The sequence below is a fragment of the Mirounga leonina genome, unplaced genomic scaffold, assembly GCF_011800145.1.
Source record: "Mirounga leonina isolate KUSES-001 unplaced genomic scaffold, KU_Mleo_1.0 Mir_174, whole genome shotgun sequence".
NCBI classification, from domain to species: Eukaryota; Metazoa; Chordata; class Mammalia; order Carnivora; family Phocidae; genus Mirounga; species Mirounga leonina.
The window spans coordinates 37,785,463-37,800,620 of NW_023270451.1; the positions used below are offsets into that span (position 1 = coordinate 37,785,463).

Consider the following 15,158-nt stretch of genomic DNA (forward strand, 5'->3'; position numbering starts at 1 on the left):
CTGCCCTGTCTTTTGTGTCAGTTCAAATATATGTCTAGGTAAGTAGTGAGGAAGTAAGCCTCCCTGGATCTGTCTGTCATAATCTGCACCCAAATTCTCATCTGTTGTCCTAAGATAGTACACAGAGTAGCATCATTTAATTATGTTTACAAAACTTAGCACACATATATAAATATATATATCTCTCGGTCATAACTGAGAGAACTTAGGATTTCTTCCACCTCTGATTTCATAAAACCAACTTAACAAACTAAATGCCTGAGATGTTTCAGGGATAATTCCTGTGATTTATGTATGGTACTAGTTCACCTGTGGTGTGACAGCCTAAGGAAGTCAACTGGTTTACCTTCTAAACGTGTTATGCAGTCTGTTCCTCAGAACCTGTGATTTAGAGGTATAGTCCCTTCTGCTACAACATGACACACCCATTCCTAAAAAATCACTGTGCTGTGAAAGATTGCACAATAAAAAGTACAGAGCTTATGGGGAAAATGGGGGCTAGGGCCCTCGTACTTCAAAGCTGTCAGCAGTGCATTAGAAAAACAGGAACCTACAAAAACAGCATTTTATACATTTTAAATGGCTAAGTCATACATAAATACTACAGTAAATATGACACTTCGCCTTGACAAAGACTGGAAGTTTGCTCATGGAAGTGGGTGTTGGGTAGGTGACGATTTGTGCATTGCTGTGAAGTGATGGAAGGAGGGTTATCGATATCTGGCAGAAAGTTGAACCCCTACCCATGAACGGGCGTGGCGCATCGTACTTGAGTGAACTGAGGTGCTTGGTGGCTCCTGGCATATGAGCATTTTGCATATTTCTAAGCCTTTCAGTTGAGTTAGGTGCAGTTTTTAGCATTTACCTAGTTTCTTGCTAATGAAATTGCAGATCAGCACAGAGAAAATTTGTTGTATGTCCACATTGCTAGTCTATCAGTTGTATTGGAACAAATTTATGTTTTCAAAACAAACGTTGCGACAGAAAGAACAGTTCTGGGAAAAGATGGAGGTCCGTGTACAACCTTCCATCTCACAGCTTGGTGTGCACGTGTTGCTGTCTTTTGCCTAAATTCTTTCTCTGACTGTGGACCATAGCCATAAATAACATTGTTATTTATACTTCTGTATCACAAGAATGTACGATGACTGCTTTTAAAAACCATATGAAACAACAGCCTCTTCACCTTGACAATTGGAAAATACTGTAATCACTGGATGAAATTTTAAGTGTTTGGATTTTAACACGTGTTAAAAGAGAATGTCATTCATAAAATACATAATCCTTGATTTTCTTTTAATAGCTCGTGGCTGTTTTGAGAGAGGTGAAATACCTTTTGATGCTGAAGAAATCTGACATACCGGATTCAGCGTTAGCCATCTTCCAAAAAAGAAACACTATTTTAAAGGTGAGTGTTTGTAGATATTCTTTGAACAGACGTATTTTGATTCATAATTATGAACATGTAGACCTATAATACTTTCGTGCCTCTAATATATGTAGCTTTAACACATTTGACCCTTTCTGTTTCGGGGTTTCCTTTTGCTCAGTACATTGGAAATCTTGAACTTGTTGTGCAAGGATATAATAAGTTGAAGCAGACCCTCCTGGAAGTGGAATATCCTCTGGTGCAAGATGAGCTGAGGGCCGTGGATGAGCACCTAGAGACAGCTGCGACATCGCTCACGTGGCGGGATGACTGCTGGGGGTACATTGAGAGGGCGAAGGCGGCCACGTCTGCGTTGGCATGCAGAGTGGAGCTCACGCAGAGCAACGTGAAGGTGATCCAGAAAACCATGAAGGCTTGGGCGGACTGTACACTCCTTCCCAGGAGGGAGCCCAGAAGAGAGACTACCTTGACTTTGGAGGACACCGGTGATTTGTTTACTAAAAAATACAGGCAAATTCAAGAAGATGGCTGCAGGATACATAACTTGGTGGAGGTAATGGCTTTTGAGGTTTGGAAATTGAGGATCTTTTCGGTTAGTTGAGAAAAGAGCAGACATACTCAACCTAATAATGTAGGGTTTTTTTAATTGCGCCTGAGGGAGCTTTATGTATGGTTTTGTTCAGCATTTAAAATGGAGGAATGTGCATGGCTCACCTGTAACTTCTGCAGTCCTTGCTTCTTTTCATTCCTGAGGGAAGAGATTGGAGTGTGAGGTATATTGGTGAAACGGAAAGCCTAGAGATGGGATCCTTGTCTTGGTCCTAGCTACATGCTCTTTCGGATGCTGTTGACAGCTGGCACGGTTTGTGAAGTGCCCGTAGGTGCCAACCATCTTGTCCACATCACCTTGTGCAACCCTCTCAACCTTCTCCTGAGGGTGGACAGTAGTCACTCTCCTTTTAACAAATATTTGAGTTTTAAAAACAGTAACAGGCACTATTCTAGAGTTGTCAATTGCAGAGAAGACAAAATAAAACAAATGAAACAAGGCAGAAAAAGAAAACTCAACCAAACAAAAAAGTCCCTTATCTCTTGGACCTTACATTCTAGTTGGCTGAGGTAGAGAAAATAACATATACAGAATAGGAGAAATGGTGAAAAATACAGCAGGTAGGATAGGGAATCATTGGTACGGGGTGTATTTTATATGAGGTGGTTTGAAACGCTTCTGTGCTAAGGTAGTAGTTCTGCGGAGAACTGAAAGAGAAAGAGAATGAGCCATGTGGATATCAGGAGAAGGATGTTCTAGGTAGCAAAAAGTACAGAAGTTTGAGGAAGGAGCACAGTTGGTCTGTCCAAGGATCAGTTAGAGAGCCAGCATGCCGGAAGCAGAATTTGCAAGGGGAATAGTAGCAGTTGATGAAGCTTGGAAGGGACTGAGGACACATATGTGGGATTGACAGGCCGTTCTGAGAACTTGGGTTTTTACTGTAAGGTGAAATAGCAGCCAGACACTCTCTACTCAGAGGTTAGCTCTGTTGAGTGTAAATCAGAGGGGAGCAAGGGGGTGGTAGGAGGTAGACCTTTGAGAGATTATTTTAGTAATTCAGGTGATAATGGCTTGGGTCAGAATGGTAGGGATAGAAGCCGTCATGCTCTGGATATATTTTGAAAGTAGAGCCAACAGGATTTGCTGTGATGAGTCAGGAGAGAAGTCAAAGATGAGTTCAAATTTTTTGGTCTGAGCAACTGGAAAATTGGAGTTTGCCTTCACTGATAGGGGGAGAACTGTGATAGAGCGGATTTTGAATGGAAAAGAGAGGCTTTGGTTTAGGCCACGTTGGTTAGAGATGCATGCGCAAGGGATTATTTCGAGTAGGCTGGCACTGCAGTCAAGGCTGGGGTTTGGGGTAAGAAGTCCAGGCCAGTGACATAGAATTGAGAGTCATATGTGAAGCCATGGACTTTGATGAGTTTGTGTAGGGTTTAATCATAGATAGACAAGAAGTCCAAGGCCTGACCTTGAAGTCCTCTCTGAGGCCAGGGAGAAGGGGAGGGTCCAGCACGGGATGCTGAAAAGGAGGCCAGTGAAGCAGAAGGAAAATCCAGAGAGATGCTCTCCTGGAAAGCAAGTCAAGAAGACATTCCAAGGAGGAGGAAGCATTTGACTTTGTCCCATCCTGATTCAGGAGCTGAAAGTGAGGGCCGAGGTTGGCAGCCAGATGTTGCCCCGTGGAAGCCGTTGGTGACTGACAGAGCTAACTTGATACAATGGAAGCCAGAATGGAGTGGCTGACAAGAACGGGAGAAATGGGACCAGAAGGCCACTCAGCTCCTGAGGAGCTCTGAGGTGGCAGGGACCTAAAACTCCGCAGTGCCTGCGGCATGTGAGGGATGGGGAGGATTTTATTTTTAATGTCGGTAGGTGTTTCTGAGGGGTGGTATGTTGATTGGAATGATCTAGTAGAGGGGAAATAATTGTTGGAGGAAAGTCCTGGAAGAAAAGGGATTCTGTAAATACATGTGGAAGTCGGCTGTAGATAGGAACTTGGAGAGTTCATCCGTAGTAACAGGAGGGAGGGGGGCAGAGCACAGGAATGTGGTGCTCACAGGGGGGCAACTCCAGTGAGGGAGATGTGGGGAAGTTCATTTTTTAAAGAGCATACTCTGCATTTCCTTCTTGAGTGTGTTCGTTATATGGAATCATCTCTGTAGATGGATACAGTCCTCAGACCATGACACTCTCCTTTGGGCAGGGCACCAACACCCCTCACCACACACACACACACACACACACACACACACACACACACACACACACCCCCCACCCCACCCCCGCCCCCGCTCCCCACCGTCACAAAGCACTATGGCCTGGGGTTTGCCCTGGAGGAGGTCAGAAACCAGGGTTTTTAGTCTTGTGCCTTCCAGAAACCAGGCCTGAATTTCCTCATGCGTAAAGTGAAGACATTTGTCTCTGGGCTCATTCTCAGTGGGAGAACGAGCAATGGACTATGGTTTTTCTACTGAAATTGACTATAACCAATTATGTAGTTTAGTGTTCCATTATCATTCACTTCTTTAGGAAATATTTAAGGTGAGCCTCCTATGGGCCCAGTACCCTTTTAGCTTCTGGAGATACTTGAGTGAACAGAAGAAAGACCCTTCTGTGGAGCTCCCATCGTAGTGAGGGGAGAGACGTCAGCAACAGCAGATGGGAGGCAGGGATGGTAGAATTGGTTGAGTGCTGCAGAACCAAGATGGAATTAGAGCAGGACGCAGGAGGTTCCCAGTGCTGGGCTGGGGGTGATGAGGAGAGGCCTCAAGGAGAAGGTAAGATGAAAGCCAAGTTACAGCGTCAGCGCAGGGGGCCGGGGGGGAAGGAGTATTCCAGGCAGAGGAAACCCGCATCCGGGAGGAAGGTGCCGGGTGTCTGGTGCGAAGCCGGGAGGTGACGGCAGCACCGCTAGGGGGTGGCGGGGTGCAGGGGACAGTGAGCTCAGGTCAGATGCTCGTGGGCTGTGAGGAGGGGATGGAGGGGCCGGGCACATCAGGGAGGTCCTCACGGGCCTTTGTACAGACTTCGGCTTTTATCTGAGCTATGTGGGGAGCTCATTGCAGGACTTGAAAGACAGGAGAGTAAACATGATCTAACTTGGATTTGGAAGAGAGTCTGGCTGTCGTGTTGAAAGGGGAGCCCAGGTGAGGCACAGGGCCTGGGGGGTTACTGTGGCAGTAACCTAGGTGACAGACGTGTGGTGCCTGGACTGGGCCCATAACGATGGAGGTGATTAGGAGTGGCTGGATTCTGGGTATATTTTAAGTAGAACAAACAGAATCTCCTACCAGGCTGGATGTGGAGCATTGTAGGAGGAGGCCTTGAGGATTATTCTAAGAATTTGTTCCCCTCAGAGAATAAGGTTGGAGTTTTTCTGCTAATAAATTGTCTCTCTCCTTTTTTCCTCAAGTCAAAAACTAAACAACTCTGGAGTCCTTGTTCTCAGTATGAGAAGAGAGGAGAGGTTCCAACTTGAGGGAAGTCAACTTCCAAACAGGGATGAAATGATTGTTTCTAGAAGTTGTATCTTTTCAGTGATTCGTCCCCCCCCCCCCCCCCCCCCGGCATCAGCCCATGATTTTGAGCCTGGTTCTCAGACTACCTCTGAGGAGTATAGTTTGGGGGAAAGCTGTGGAAATACTGCAGGGGGTAGGTCATTTCTGCCTTTTTATGCTGCACCCTGTGTGGCTGGGGGATTCCAAGGGATAGTTTGCAGGCAGAATCTAAGATGAAGAGAGGAGTGGAACTATGGAAGATTGGATCTGGAAGGGACCTGAGCCATCACTGAGTGACCCAAAGCTCTTCTTCCCTTTTCCTCTTTATATTGTTGAAAGTAAAACAATTACTATGAATGGCACTGCAGTATATAAACTGGATATCTTGGGATGAAAAAGTATAAACAATGAGCAATCACAGGTACTGTACTGTGTTAAGATGTGTTTGGAAGAGCCCCACCCTGGGGATCCAAAGGAGTCAAAAGGTCCTGTTTGTAGTCCTAGCTTGGGTGCTAACTTCCTACCAGTGTGACGCTTGATGTGTTTTAGGTCTTTGTTTTATATCTTTCAAATGAATATACTGAACAAGATGGATTTTTTTCCAGCTCTAAGATCTGTACTTCTCCTTTCTAGTCCCTACAAAGGAGCCAGGACTGCTGTGTACAGCTGCCCAGGATATCTACTGCACATTACACAACTCCAGGGGTGTGGGCCACATATACTACAGATATATACAGATGTGAATGGTTCCACCTGGATGGGCAAGACAGCATCCTTGAAAAGAGAGGTCCTTAAATTTGTTGAGGGCAAGAAATCCTTCAAAGAGCTTTCCAATCTTGGCCCTATTTTATCACCTCTGTAGTTGTGGTTCTTGCATGTAACACATTCCTTTGAATCGTGGATCATACATCCGCAGTAGCAAATGATCAAAGAAAGGGCAGAGTATTGTCTACCTTATAATCAGCTCTCATTCCAGTGTCTCTTTTTCTCTCTGATCTAGTTTCTGCCTTGGGCATCTGCCCTCTGGATTATATGGACTATGTAACCTTTACCACTCAGACAGGTATCTCTGGAATCAACCCTTGCTGCCCACTTGACCTTTTCAAATCTGTGTCCCCAGTCCTGCCACACCGTTTGCTCAACCTCTAGCAGTCCTAAACCGTAGTCCTCTCTGACCTTGTCATGCCCTATTGACCTGTTCATTACCCAGACTCTTGGGAGGAGATGTCAAGGTAGAAGAACTTAATGCTGTTGAAGCACAAAGGGAGCTTTGACTTCACCAGGCTGGTTTTCCTCAAGTTGAGTTACTGTTCCATAGGCTGCTTATGGGTGGTTTGCACGAAGTATTTGTTGTTTGGTTGCTTGTTTTCGTTCAACCAAGTTAAGTCGACTTTTAATAGTAGCACCGTGAATCTCCAAGAAAGGCCTAGAGCACGTAGCACTTTGCTGACTCAGTGATCTGGGATATTCCAGAACAGTGTTCTCTGAAAGACCAGTTTGGGAAACCTCATTTACATACGAGGCCCTGGAAGACAAAGCCCAGGACCACAGAGAGTTCGGCACAGAGCAAGGGCTGGGACCTACGTCCAGGACACAGAGAATGCTTAAAAACTCCTGTATCTCTTGTTTGTATTTGAAGACAGCAATTTTCATAATGATTTTTCTTTTAAAAGATGACTTTTGAATGTATGGTGTAAATGATCTAAATGTTGCAAAATCCTGCTTAGATATTTACTGTTCAGCTTGAGGCTCTATGACCTGGCATTTAAATGTTCCTGTCTCATGCACAAAAACGCAGTCCCTTCTTTAACAAAACATTTCAGTGGAAAGCCTTCATTTTTGTGCTCACTGTTGTTTGTACCCGTCTATTAATATTTATGTTTCCAGGAAAATAGGAAGCTCTTCAAAGCCAGTCCTTCTCTGGATGCCTGGAAGATTTATGTGGAGTTCATCGATGACATGGTGGTAGAAGGCTTTTTTCAAGCTCTCATGCATGACTTAGACTTCTTTCTGATGAATACGGAAGAACAACGGACACCTGTGCCATTTTTTCAAGCACAGATGATTTTAATGCCTCCTGAGATTCTTTTCAAACCTTCTTTAGAAAGAGAGGCTGGGCATGGCTTCTACGATCTGGTGGAAGAAATGCTTGGCAGCAGCTGCAGAATGTCTGCCCAGATGGAGCGAGTGGCCTCACATCTGGAAATAGCAACTTATCAGGTACTATCTTTGAAAAGGGGTATGACCTTTGGTATTAATGATGGGAAAATAAATGGAGGTAACGGGGAGCACACGGAAAAAAAACCAGCACAGTGTCTGATTTTACCGAAGCACAGCCTTGGGTGGTGGTACGTTGCACGTGACTGACAGGGCAAGGTGGGTTTTAACGAACGCTCGCTTTTCCTCTCATTTAGAATGACATGGAGAATATGCTGGGCCTGGTAGAGGTCAGGCAGGAGATAATGAAGAGAGTGGCAGATGTCATCAGCAAAGTCTTGGACTTCAGAAATACCCTGGACACATACGCTTACCTCTGGGTTGATGACCGAGCTGAGTTCATGAAGCATTTTCTCATGTACGGCCAGACTGGGTCATCTAGCGAAATGGATGCTCATGCAAATGAAGAAGTCCCCAAACAACCACCAACTCTCGAACAATTCAAAGAGCAGGCAAGGAGAACCCTTAGTGTTCAATGTAGTTACTCCTGTTTGATTGAACTGTTCAAGGAATTTTTTTTTCTAATTATAGATTGACATTTATGAAGCTTTGTATGTTCAAATGAGCAAGTTTAATGACTTCAGAGTGTTCGATGGTTGGTTCAAGGTGGACATGAAGCCTTTCAAAGTGAGCTTGCTGAACGTTATTAAGAAATGGAGCTGGATGTTTCAGGAGCATCTTTTGAGATTTGTCATAGACAGGTAGTCTTCTATGCTTTTGGCATTTGGAATTACAACTTTTTTTTTTTTTTAAGATTTATTTATTTATTTATTTATTTGAGACAGAGAGAATGAGAGAGACAGAGAGCACATGAGAGGGGGGAGGTTCAGAGGGAGAAGCAGGCTCCCTGCCGAGCAGGGAGCCCGATGCGGGACTCGATCCAGGGACTCCAGGATCATGACCTGAGCCGAAGGCAGTCGCTTAACCAACTGAGCCACCCAGGCGCCCTGGAATTACAACTTTTAACACCTGACTGCTTTCTAAAGTTGAGACATAAATTTTAAGAACATTAAAACTACCAGTTTCTTAGCAGAGATGTGATGTTTAAATAGAATCTTACTTTCATTGTTGACCTATCAGAAGTCTTCTACTTCTCAAGGTTTTAATGAACTTAATTTGGATTTGTGTGTGTTCATGTACGTATATGTGTCTGTGTACGTTTCTATATATGTATTTAATAGTCTGAATGAGCTACAGGAATTTATAAAGGAGACAGATGCTGGACTTCAGAGAGATTTAAGTGAGGGTGATTACGATGGTTTAGTAGATATCATGGGGCATCTTCTGGCAGTAAGAAGCCGACAGAGAACTACGGATGAACTATTTGAACCCTTAAAACAAACCATCATGCTCTTGGAAAACTACGGCCAGAAGATGCCTGAGCAAGTCTATATTCAGCTAGAGGTAAGTGTCATGGTAAAACACCCATAATTAACATAAACTGGGCACCTCCTTTAGCCAAGTTCTTCACATGCCCTCTCTGAGGACGTGCTATAACAACCTGTCCTGGAGACAACTGTTGGCATTCTGCAGGTTAGGAATTTGAAACTAGAGAGATGTAATACACTTTTCAAAGTCACACAAGTTGTCACTCCAGTCCGTATGAATCTAGGTGTGTTTCATGCCAAGATATTCCATGTCAACCGCTGTGCCTACTGCCTTCTTATTAGGAGGTAATTAGCGAGCAGCCTCTGAGCTGCTCCTTGGAGTTCCCCTTGACCATTCCTTCTAGACGTGAAACATACCCCTGTTCTCTTTCATTGAAAGCTGCCTCTCAGTTGAACAGTGTCCTAGTCTTCGGAAGCATATCATGGACTTTTTTTTTTTTTTTTTTAAGATTTATTTATTTATTTGAGAGAGCGAGAATGAGAGAGAGTACATGAGGGGGAGGGGGGGTCAGAGGGAGAAGCAGGCTCCCGCTGAGCAGGGAGCCCGATGCGGGACTCGATCCCGGGACTCCAGGATCATGACCTGAGCCGAAGGCAGTTGCTTAACCAACTGAGCCACCCAGGCGCCCTATCATGGACATTTTAATAAAGAATAAGGAAAGCCCAGTTTGGGTGGAGAAATCACTGTTTTCTAAAAAGGAGTTCTGTGTCTTCCTCCTGTTTCTATTATCTAGAAAGAGTAGGTAGCTGCTCTCTGCCCAGTGATAAGCAAAGTCTTTTTTTTTTTTTTTTAAGGTTTTATTTATTTATTTGACAGAGAGACACAGTGAGAGAGGGAACACAAGCAGGGGGAGTGGGAGAGGGAGAAGCAGGCTTCCCGCCGAGCAGGGAGCCCGATGTGGGGCTCGATCCCAGGACCCTGGGATCATGACCTGAGCCGAAGGCAGGCGCTTAATGACTGAGCCACCCAGGTGCCCCAAGCAAAGTCTTTTTAGTTAGAACTGAAACCATGAATCACAGTCTCAAGGCCAAGCTTCTCTTCCCATGCCTGTGTTGAAGATCTATAGGTCATATATTTCCATTATCCACCAGCTTCCAGGATGGGCTTACCTTTAACCTTGCAAGTGGGACTAGTGGACACATGAACTTAAAAAACTTGTATTAAATTCTAGTTCAGTGATTCAAGCCTGGAACTCAAGTACTGTGTGAGGCCATCTCATCTGTTTGCCTCAGAGCGTGCTTCCTCTGGAGTAAAATCTCTCTCCAGATTCCTCACTTCTAAAATTGGTATGGTCTCAGGTTTCCCACTTCTTTGTTGCGGTGAAAGTCACAGTTCACACACCATAAAAGTAATCCTTTCAAAGTGCTTGGCATTTAGTACATATGTAATGTTGTGTAACCACCACCTCTAATCTCAAAACACTTGCATCACTCCGAGGAGAACCTCCACACCCATGAGCCGTCCTTCCCGGTCCCTCCTCCCTACCGGCCTGCCGTCAATCTTTGCCCGGGTCTGTGGGCTGACTTACTCTAGATACTGCATGTAAATGCAATGGTCCAATCTGGGGTATTTTGTGTCCAGCTTCTTTCACTTGGCATGGTATGTTTGAGGTTCATTGGCATTGTGGCATGTGAGTGCCGCATTCTTCTTGTGTCTGAACACCCACCGGTTCATTGTGGGTGCAACCTGTTAAGCCTTTCATCTGCTGATGGACATTGGGACATTTGGGTTGTTGCCATCTTCTGGCGATTGTGAATAATGCTGCTATGAGTGTGGGTGCGCAAGTATTTGAGTACCCCTTCCTTCCTTCCTTCCTTCCCTCCCTCCCTCCCTCCCTCCCTCCTTTCCTTTCTTCCTTCCTTCCTTCCTTCCCTCCCTTCAGTACCTGTTTTCAATTTCTTTTGTAACACAGGAGTGAAATGGCTGGGTCTCAGAGTGATTCTAACTTTAACTTTCTGAGAAAACGCCAAACTTTACATGGCAGCTGCTGCCTTTTATATCTCTGGTTTTGTTTTGTGAGGATCAAATGCAACAGCGTATTTACAGGTGCTCTCTTTTGACTATAAAGAATTAATACAGATGAATTACTAAATTCTCTTTACCTATAAAACTGTCCTTATAACTGAAATCTACTTAGACACAGAGATGAGATGTGGATACATAGATACATAACAAGAGAGATGAAGTAGTATGGGGCACAATGTAAATATTTGTTTTTAGAAAGCTTTGGATATTCTTTGAGCCAGATCTTGGACCTTAAAATAGAGAAACTAGTCATAACCCAGGTCATGGATATTGGGGATTTTAGCTACGGCTTCTAGAATTTTCACTGTAAGAATCTGGCTCCTTACTTACGGTTAATGAATTATTGAAAGTGCGCTAGGCTTTCTAGTATTTCGAAAGTGGGCCACAGTTCTAGCTATGTGTCTGCCTTTGTCAGTAATTCAGGCTGCTCAAGAGAAAAAACAAGACTCATAGGCAAAACAAATTTCATGGGGAGGATAACAGTGCCCCAATTTTATTTTAATTAAAGCATTATGTGAGAGTTACTGTTTCTTCCTCATAATCATTAACAGTTAGCAGTTATAACATTTTCCAAATACTTGCCTGTGCTTGGTTCTGTGCTAAGAAAGCCCTCCAGGTGGCTGTGTCCTCACTCCCTCTCTATAATACGGTTTGAAGCAGGATTAAACTTTAACGTATAGATTTTTATCAAGTCCCTTCCTTGTTAAGAAGCCTTCACTGACTGCCTCTAGCCTCAGAATACTGTCTAGTTGCCCTACGAGTGCTCTTCTACCCCCAGCCTGCATTGGTCGTCTTACTTGGCAGGATCTCAAGGGATCGCACCCAAATTCCTGCCTGTTGGAGCCTGGTCCTTACTTTGAGCCACAGATTCAATGCTCCCTCTTTAGGGGAATCCTATCACTGAGGCTTTGGAGATCATCTGATCTTTTAGTTTTCAAGGAACATCTGTTTGTATCAAGTGGAATCTTATTTGGAATCCCTAAAAAAGAAGCAGGTAATAGCAGGCTTCCTTAGTCAATAAGGGTTAAGGGGCCTGAGCTCAGGGATGTGACGTTTGCAGCCCTTACTCCTGAAGGGACGCCAGGTGATGGTTAGGTTCCATGGGATCAGTTGGAAATGCGAAGTGAGCTGCGCAGATGAGGGTGCGGAGTTTTGATGAGAAGGATGGAAGGAGGAGACGAAGGACAAAGAGGTTTAAAGCCCAGGTCTCTTGGTCTCTGGTCTGTTTCGGTAATTCCTATCAGGAGTGTTGCCTTCCAAGCATTCTGTCCCATAGAAGAGTTCTTGGGCGCCTCTCATTGACTCTGACGGACTGCAAAACAATTTAACTGGAAGAATGTATTTTATGTTTCCAGGAGCCCTCCCCCACATGGATACAGTTGACACTTAGCACAGCATACTCTTCATAATTAGCAGCTACGCAATCATCCATCAAATATTTATTGAGGCTTACAAAACAGTCTTTAGAACCTTTGTTTTTGCACTCGAGCTACACAAGTAGAGTCCCCTCACCATGGGTGGTTTTGTATGACAACACAATTTCAGTGTCCTAGGAGATCACCCAGAGAAACAATGCTTTGTTAGTCTGGGCACAAGGAATGCTTTTCGACAGCATTTACGCACAACGGCGCTTCAAAGAAAAGAATTTGCTGTTGTCCTATTTGCATTGTAGTCAAGCAGTGCAGAGTTGAGTTGCTACCTGAACTATTTATTGCTGCTTTTGTCCTACATCAAGTAGAAATTAACCTTCCCTTCCCTTGGCCTCTCTTTACTTCAGAAATCCTGGTTAGTTACAATGAACCTGACCTAAATGCGCGAACTCTCCATCAAGACAGAGTACACACAGAGCTCTGGAAGCTAGAGGAAAAGGCAGATGAGATTGATTCACGTTTTCCTCTGTGCCCCACCAGATTCAAAACATCTTTCTTCACTTGCTAAGTTGCTAAACCTGGCTCCCATTTCCACTTGGTAGACAGCAGGGAAGTTCCTTTCCAGAGTACTTGAATTTTATTCCCTTAACAGCAAAACAATTTGGAAATTGGTGTGTCTTTGGAAAAGATGTCCTGTATTCTGAGATAAATCTTATACCAGAGGACAACTCTGGTTTATGCTTGGAAGATCATGCAGTGGTGCCAGTGGATCAGCCTGGCTCGGGGCCTTCAGCCGTTTGCATCTTTCTGAGGATAAACTCCTTCTGTTCAAGAAGAATGAGAAGAGGTTATGGGTTAATGTATAGAGGTTGCAATAATTGAATCTTGTGGAGTTCATTTACTTCAGGCACTGAAATATTTTCCTATCTGCACCCTTGTTTTTGTAGGAATTACCTGAAAGATGGGAAACTACCAAAAAGATTGCAGGAACTATCAGACATGCTGTGTCACCTCTCCAAAATGCAGAAGTCACCCTCATAAGGAAAAAGTGTATTTCATTTGATGTAAGCGAGCTACTAAGTTTTGTGGGTGTTATGTTCATTTTCTTTGCTTTAAGAAAGATTTTTTTACAAGGGTAATTGAAGCTATTTGAGATTCACCTTCAGTTTTTTTCTGCCCTCCTCAGCGGAAGCAGGCCGAGTTCAGAGAGAGATTCAGACTCAATGCTCCTCTTGGTTTTAATGCAGAAAATCCATACGCAGTGCTTGATAAGGTAACGCTGAAGCCAATTGTTTTTTGCTACAAGAGCCCTTGTAGAAAGTCAAATTAGACACTGACATACTGAGATATTTTGCCTTAGTTTGGCAGTTAGAGCAGTTGAGAATTAACTATTACAAACTGGGTTATGAACCGTTCACCCCAATAGTGTTTTAAATAGTGTTTTAAATCATTATCAAAGTGATCATGCTAGTGAAAGTAACAACTGCTATTTTTTAAGCACTTACTATGTCAAAAACTTTAAGCATATCGCTTATGTTATTTGTTCTGGTTCTTATAATATCCCTACAATATAGCTTCTCTTCTTTTCAGATAGAGAAACCATCATGTGTAATTGAGTAACGTTGGGGATTACACAGTGACAGATTAGTATTAAAATTCTAGCTGTCCAAATTTTTTTTAATCAGGAATTTTACCCACTATTATTGTTTGCCCTGTGATACTTGGCTAGCGACTTTTAACCATGGTAAAGAAAGCCCATAACTTACTCTTAACTTGGGATAGAAATATTATGGAGTCATACAGTCCTAGTTTCTAATGAACTGCTTTATTATAGTTGACTATAAGAACAAACATAATGGGCAAATAACCCAAAATGGTGAGTGGTTCACATGAGGCTTGAAAAAGGTGTTTTAAAAGTTTATTAGAAAATTAACACTTGGATTTCTTGAGGAATTCTTAACCTAGCAGCCAAAATGAGCAGTGATGGTGAAGTTTAGATTCAGGAGCAGTGAATCTTTCTGAGATCTTCATGGAGGCTGCCATCCGGTTTTTACTCCATACTAGAGAGAGGCTTGACTCCTTAGACTGGTAGAAAACTTAGAGTGGACACAGCTTGTACCTCTCTGTCCAAATTCTGGGTTGAATTTAGTTTTAACTGCTTTACACCCTTTCAGAAAGCACCATTCTGTAGCAGAAGATCTTCTCTTGCACTTGGCTGCAGAAAACCGGTTAATGTATTCATTGTGGGTTAGAATATGCTAATAGAGTTGTGGGGTTTTTAAAGATTCTATCTAAATTGCAGGTGGTCGGAACAGATTGTGGAAGGGGAGACATTTTTACTTGACTAACCAATGTGCTGTATATAAACATTTACTACAGTTATTCATTGAATGCTACCATTTGCGTGCTATAATATAACAGCATGGAGTTAAATATTTAAAAGTCAGAGATATTTATCTTTGGACCTACAGAATGTGTTGAGGGATGTTTTGCATGTACTAGGGCTGGGTTACCTTTGTTTTGAAGTCATTTATGTGTGTGGTGTGTGTGTGTGTGTGTGTGTGTAGGTGCATGCACATCTAATACCTCAGTGGATTCATCCAGAGGCACATATATGCTTGTTCTGGGGGGTATGGTAGACCTTAGTACTCAAGGCATCTCACTCCACAAGGCAGAAACCTTTGACCCACCAGAATCAAAGGGAGTGGTATGGTATA

General features: G+C 43.5%; 1 protein-coding gene across 1 annotated transcript in view; it reads left to right on the forward strand.

The window, feature by feature from the left end:
• DNAH11 (dynein axonemal heavy chain 11) overlaps positions 1-15,158 on the forward strand; it is a 331,116-nt gene that overhangs the window by 49,297 nt on the left and 266,661 nt on the right. Inside the window, exons 11-18 of the mRNA XM_035021398.1 lie at positions 1,304-1,408; positions 1,551-1,943; positions 7,328-7,660; positions 7,855-8,109; positions 8,189-8,358; positions 8,839-9,061; positions 13,389-13,505; positions 13,628-13,714. Of these exons, the coding sequence (XP_034877289.1) occupies positions 1,304-1,408; positions 1,551-1,943; positions 7,328-7,660; positions 7,855-8,109; positions 8,189-8,358; positions 8,839-9,061; positions 13,389-13,505; positions 13,628-13,714 (1,683 nt within the window). The remainder of the gene's footprint in view (positions 1-1,303; positions 1,409-1,550; positions 1,944-7,327; positions 7,661-7,854; positions 8,110-8,188; positions 8,359-8,838; positions 9,062-13,388; positions 13,506-13,627; positions 13,715-15,158) is intronic.